This window comes from Maylandia zebra, linkage group LG3 (assembly GCF_041146795.1).
Source record: "Maylandia zebra isolate NMK-2024a linkage group LG3, Mzebra_GT3a, whole genome shotgun sequence".
Taxonomy (NCBI): Eukaryota; Metazoa; Chordata; class Actinopteri; order Cichliformes; family Cichlidae; genus Maylandia; species Maylandia zebra.
Window position 1 is genome coordinate 58625634 of NC_135169.1, and position 6543 is coordinate 58632176.

General features: G+C 41.3%; 1 protein-coding gene across 2 annotated transcripts in view; it reads left to right on the forward strand.

Annotated features, from left to right (window-relative positions):
* LOC101486510 (protein NLRC3-like) overlaps nt 1–6167 on the forward strand; it is a 118589-nt gene extending 112422 nt beyond the window's left edge. Inside the window, exon 7 of one of the 2 annotated variants that reach the window (XM_076882491.1) lies at nt 5908–6167. In XM_076882491.1, coding sequence (XP_076738606.1) covers nt 5908–6103 — 196 coding nt within the window. In that variant the 3' untranslated portion in view covers nt 6104–6167. The remainder of the gene's footprint in view (nt 1–5907) is intronic. The other variant, XM_076882492.1, reaches the window with a different exon arrangement.
* The last annotated feature ends 376 nt before the right edge of the window (nt 6168–6543 follow it).

Genomic DNA, 6543 nt, shown 5'->3' on the forward strand with positions numbered 1-6543 from the left:
CTCACAGTAGATTGGCTAATCATAGCGCTAGCCAAAGGCTCGTGACCCACAAGAGACGAATTGAGCCGCAACTCCCTTAAAGGCACAAAATGCAATATGTATAAAAAGTCATTTCTACGTATAAGCTCTCCCCTTTATCCTAAAAATAAATCTATGTAATATCTGTATGTGTGTCTTCTATTCATTAATGTAATTGTCAGTTATTTTCTCTCTTTATTTTACCTTCTTTTTGTTTACCTCTTTGTTTGTGACGTGGACATCCCTAAACCATCCTGAGTTCCGGCTTCAATTTCAACCCAATTGTACCCTCTATTCTCGCAGTCGAACTCGTCTGGGCTTCACCTTCCCACTGGCCCCTGTGCCCTTCTCTTAGTGTCCTTTGTTGTCTTGTGATCCCCAGCAAACACAGTCTGTTTCTTCTCTGTTTCTTCTCCGTTGCTCTTTTCAGTATTTTCCTTTTAGATTAAATCCCAGCCTGGCAAAATATCCCATTCAGTGTCTTTAAACAGTTATGTCACACTGTTCTTACCAGCCTGCAGTTCACCGTGCATTTTCCATCACGTGCTTTTCTTCCATGCTGCTGCTGGTATCGTCAGTGTAGTTTCAGTTGCACTGTCTTTTGCCTGCTGTTAATTCTTGAAGTCCACGATGTTCTGTCGGTCTTCATCAGGAGATTAACTGTCCTATGAGCTTCTTCTCAGGATCGGGACAAGTGGGAGGTCAAGCTGTAAAATTTTAAGCCAAAATCTGGCCTGTTTTCCTCCCAATTCTGTTAATCAATGGTTTTGTACTCAAGATTCTAGGTTGAAAGAAGTCCACCTGTATTGACACACTAAAGCATACAATTAATATCCTTTTCATTTCTTTTCTTAAAACCTCCATTTGCTTCATCTGCCTGGAGTTTAACTCGTATGTTTCTCTCTCTGTGTGCTCACTTGTCACAGTCAGTTCCTTTTATGGGCATGCAAAGTTCCTGTCACACACACCATTTCCTGTCAACCTTGCAGCTGCTCAGAACCATATTTTCTGTTTCTATCTCTCCTGTTTTGTTTTTTTTACAGGCTAATAAAACTCTTGTTTTACTAAGTCTTGATCTAAAACAATTCACTCTTATTTCACGCACACACTTCTAAATATACTAAATTCTTTGCGTTTGTCAGATCGTCTCACACACACACCGCCTTTTCTCTCACACTTCCACTTCTGCACTCACTCTACTATCAACTTTCATAGTGTTATTATTATTTATTATTTTGTACAAATCACACCCAATCACTCAAAGCCTGCTACTCACAGCATTCACACACTTAAACTGTGACAAGAGTTGAGGAATATACTCACAACACGCTTTCCTAAGAGTATTTCAGACATGCCTTTCATAATCAGAAAGAGCAAGTCAAAGAAAACAATTGAAACCTCTATTAATTCTCACAGCACACACATAGAATAGAAAAAATAAAACACACCAGCATTTATTGCTGATGAGAGGTTACTCCTAAAAGTAATATGTTAGTCTTAAATATATACAGTGCACTCACTATATTTATATATCAAAACTCAGTCAATTACTATACATCCACTACGGCAACTCAAAACTTTATTTATAGCCCTCTAATGAACATAAATGGCGTCTTAAACACACACTCAACAATGTTTGCAGCAGTATTTGTAAAACCAACTGTGGTTTAAACAGTTCACTGCTGACTAATTTGCATTTTCACACTCACACACACACAGTCTAAAAATAGCTCCAGCACTGCCTCAGACTCCTTTCACACAGAGATCTCTTATTTTATATTACAAAGACGTCTTATATTTACAACCACTGTCACATCTGTCAGCTTTAGCGCCTAAACAATTTCGACAAATTTAAGTTAACGGTCCAACCGATAAAGTCCAACTTTTTTGTGATCAATTAACCAGTATCTGTCCAACAGTTTCTGGCCTCATCTCTAAAATCCCTAACTCAATTTAAAAGCGTCAACCAACCCAAACTTTGCCTGAAGCTCTATTTTTGGCATTTCACAGCCAAGGCTTACCCCGAAGTTTTAAGTTAAAGTTACACGCCCGAAGTCCAACTTCTGCTGGCCAAAAAAGCGCAGACTACCGTTCCAAACGGTAAGGAGACTCTAACTCCTAGTTATTCTGGAGTGCCCCAAGCTCCACAGTGACCAACTGACTATCCCTCTTCGAGGACAATGCCTAAGCGTCCTTGGCATTGGCAAGCGTTACCTCTGAGCACTGCGCTTCCTATCAGTCCAACTGACGTTCTTGAATAATTTATAATACTTTGGAACAACAGTAAAACAGCCAAAAAAGTGTAAGACTGAAGCAGGTCCAACCTTATAACCAATACGGGCTCCACCCCAAACAATAACCAAATTCCCTAATATACTAAAATCACTCAGCAGTCCAACTGCTTTCCACGGTCCAACCGTATTAAATCCTTTAGCGGTCCAACCGCATTCAATCATTTTTAGCGGTCCAACTGCATTAAATCCTCAGTACTGTCATGAGATTCTCATCAAAATCAAAGCAGACATTCCCCAGTAATTTCAGTGAGTAGACTTTAATTTGTAATGTCCAATTTGGCACACTTTGGAAATAATTCAACAGGTAGTGCCTTACCTTTGGATAAGCGGCTTAGAACAACAATGAGAAAAAGAGAGCTGATTATTAGCTCATCAAAACACAAAACAAAATCACAATGAATTATCGGTTAATTTCATTTAAAATAATTCATTAAGTATTTATGTACAATTCAAATTAGTTAATTACATATTTTGTTGGTTTGTTTTCTATTTTAATTATTTTACTGACACATTTAATGAATTATTTAATGATGTATTTATTTAATTCACGTTGCTACTCCTGGCCCTGCATCGCTGTTCATAAATACATTTTATTTGTCAGCTTCACCCATCAAAGTCAGGGGGCGGGGTTAATGCTGATCAAGTCAACACCATTGCTTTGGTCTGGTGGGCGTTCTTTTAGTGGGCTTTTCTCAATACTAAGTAGGCCTACACACCAGGGTTTGGACATGTGTGGACCCAAACTATACTTTTACCCTTTTTTGTGTGTCACCAAATACACTTTAATATTTTCTAGACAAGAATGTAGTGGCGTAATCTTTAACCTCTTTTGGCTCCAAACAGAAGTGACAGACTTGAGCAGGGTTCATTTAAAGGCTGACAGAAGTGGAGTGGTGACGGGGAGATGTTTGACAGGACAGTGTTTCAGCCTCCACAGGTTCATGTTGTGCTCCATCAGTCAGTGAAGATGAAGTCAGTGCTGATGAGGCTGTAGAGTGTGTGAGGGATGTGAATGAGGATGATGAAGATCTGATGATAGCAGATAAAAACAGGCTGCAGAGACTTTGAGCCATACAGGGCACACAGTGTGTGTACAGAACAGCTGAAATCATTATGGAGGCCTCACTGGAATATGGAAGCATCACAGTACAGCTTCAGTGAAGCATTAAAGTCTCTGATATGAGATGAGAAATGAAGCAGCCAGAGCTTTTTCATGAGTGGAAATCCACTGTGACTGTGAGCTGCTGCTACAGCCTCCAGATTAGCCAGCAGCTCATCCTGCTCAACATGGACCTGTGGTCAGAGTGTGTGCTGGATAATCCGGCCCAGGATGAGGCCAAACTGACATGGGATGAAATGTCTGTCACATAATTGAGCTTAGTGTAGTTTCATTTCTGCACAATTTAAAAACAACCAAAACTTTGTTCTGTCTTTTCTATGTTATACTGTAGACTTTCTTTGATACTGTGTCCAAAAGGAGCAGCTTTTACTTTGAAGGGGAGGCGTCTCTGTTTCCTCTTCAGGTTGGATGATGGAAGCAAATTAGTAGCTGTGTCCCAAAACGTCGGCTGCATCCTCCAGAGGCTGCATTTGAAGGCCGATTACGTCACAGCCAGGCGATGAAGGCTGTCCGTATTTGTCGACTCCTTCAAATGTGCCCGACAAATGCGTCCTTCATTTCCCCGAATTTGAAGGATTCGTCGGGTGTGTCCTTCGTGGCCCACCATATCCCAGAATTCATAGCGCGGCCCAGCCAAATTTCAGCTGCCAACAATGGCGGCTGCTACTAAGTTTTCAAATTACTCTTATTAATCTTTCTGGGTCACAAAATAAACGTTTAACATATTTTCAGGCGAGAAAGTAGCTGTGTAAACTTCAAATATCTGCTTGGTTTATCAAGACATCGCATATTTGCAAAAGTGTGCCGACGTTTTCGGAGACGTCTGTTCCCCACCCGCTCGCTAGCAAGCCGGGGGGTTCAATGGTCACTCCAGCCGGCGAGAGCAGCGGACGCCCGGCTTCATCGTTTTCAGACCCCGCTCTTTCGCTACTGTCATGGTCCGGATTTTGAGGAAGAGACTACGACTGGGATATAGTTTGGGTCAGCACAGATCATTTATTAAAACACACATTACAGTGTGGGAAGAGCCGGACTTCTTCTTCGTTTGCACAAAAACAGAAAGCTTTATAGTCATTATGACGTCACACAGTTAGACCTTACTGGCAATGATAACAGTTCCTCGCACTCAAAAAGTTCTCCTTATATGGACATCATATGCTACTTTAGAGAAAAACAAGTGTGTAATACATTGTGCATTTTGTGATAGTGTAGCTTTCAGAGAGACTATCCTCAGACGACCCTCCTATTATTACTAAGTGTGAGTGTAAACGTGCATGTGTTATATAAGTGCGTGCATGTGGTTACAGGCCGGCGTACGTGCAGAACTGAACGCAGACGGGCCTGGGTCCAACAGGACTGGTGGGTCTGAGCGGTGTGACTGCACTAAAGTGCAACAACTTAAGCAGATAACAAGAATGATACAGAACCTCAATAGACAGTCAGTGTGCATTAATATTTGCTCAGAGTAACACAGATGTAATTAAAAGATTATTCTGTCCACTGATTCAACAATGGTAAATGATTAACCAATGATAACTGATTATAAGAATACAAAATAAAATATCTCCTGATCACACTACTCAGGTGAAACACGATATATAAGTCACTCGGATAACTTAAAAATGTAATTGTTTGCCTTTTTTCTGTGTTTTATTTGTTCCGGAGTAAATCGGTTTGGCTGAGATCAAAGTTCCTCCGGGATTTTCACACAGCTGAATAAACGTTAAACAGGAAACTGATTAAACAGAAGTGTGAGACGGTCGAGAATTTACGCCAGTGTCCTGTTATATTTTAGATAGCAAGGAGCAGACGGCCGAGTTTATTAAACTCCACCGACACAGCGGTGACGCAAATCTGAAGGCTCGACCGTCCCATTTCACAGCCTCGCACTTCCAGCCTTTTCGGTCTTTGAAGGACCCGGCCCACGTAGACCGCGAATACCGGGTCCTCCGAAGGATGCAGCCGACGTTTTGGGACAAAGCTAGTGTGCGATGTTCTTTCAGTGTTGCACTTTGTAGACGCTCCCTGAGCACTGGTCTCACAGCCAGCTGCACATAGAGACCAGTGTTGTTAGTCCAGGTTAGAAGATGACTTGTTGGAATGAAAATGAGCTTGTAGTTTGTCTGCTTTAATAATGTGACTGGAAAAAGGTGTTGGACTTCAAATATGTCCATTTCTTTCACACTTCACCTTTAAAAGTGAAGCCTTGTGGTTCCTGGAAGGAAAAACACGACTTTTTCAAGTCTTTGTCCTGTTTTTATGATAAATGTACGACTTTAATGTGAAACATTCAGAGTTTTTTCTCTTGTTGTGTTTGTTTGAAGCTGCTTCCTGTTGGCTTCAGCTGTTTGGAGTTTCCATTTTCTAAACTTCTACATTCTGAACCTTCTTCAGCTCTGAACAGATGATGAAACACTGAATGATTTCAAGCTCACACTTTGTCTAATAAACTTACATCTTTCATTCTTTATACAGATTGAGTGACTGTGGTTTGTCAGAGATCAGCTGTGATTATCTGGCAGCAGCACTGAAGTCCAACCCCTCCCATCTGAGACAGCTGGACCTGAGCTCCAACAACAAGCTGCAGGATTCAGGAGTGAAGCATCTGTGTGGTTTCCTGGAGAGTCCAGGATGTGGACTTGAAACTCTGAGGTCAGTCAGCATGTTTTAGTTGTGCTGTGATGAATATGATGTGAAAGTTGTGCTGACACTAAACTGCAGACATCAGGCTGATATTATACTGATCCACACTGAGGATCTTCATGGTAAAGTCTGTTTTCTTCTTCTCTGGTTTAGTCCATTGACTGCAGCAGAACAATGTTCACATTTCAAACAGTGAGACTCAACGTATGGCCCGCGGCTCACACGCGGCCTGCCCACCTTTCCTGATTCAGAGAGAGGGGACCCTGATTAACTGTGTAGTGTTCTTCCTCACAGTTCTAAGTATCAGACACAACAATGAATAATCCACAGCTGACTGTCTTTAGCAGGTCAAAGGTCACGGCACACAGCAGACAGTGGGAAATATTATAATTCTGATCATTTATCAGCACATATCCATATGTATAAAAACAAAGCTGACACTGTGAGACTTGATCAGAGGTGTGATCA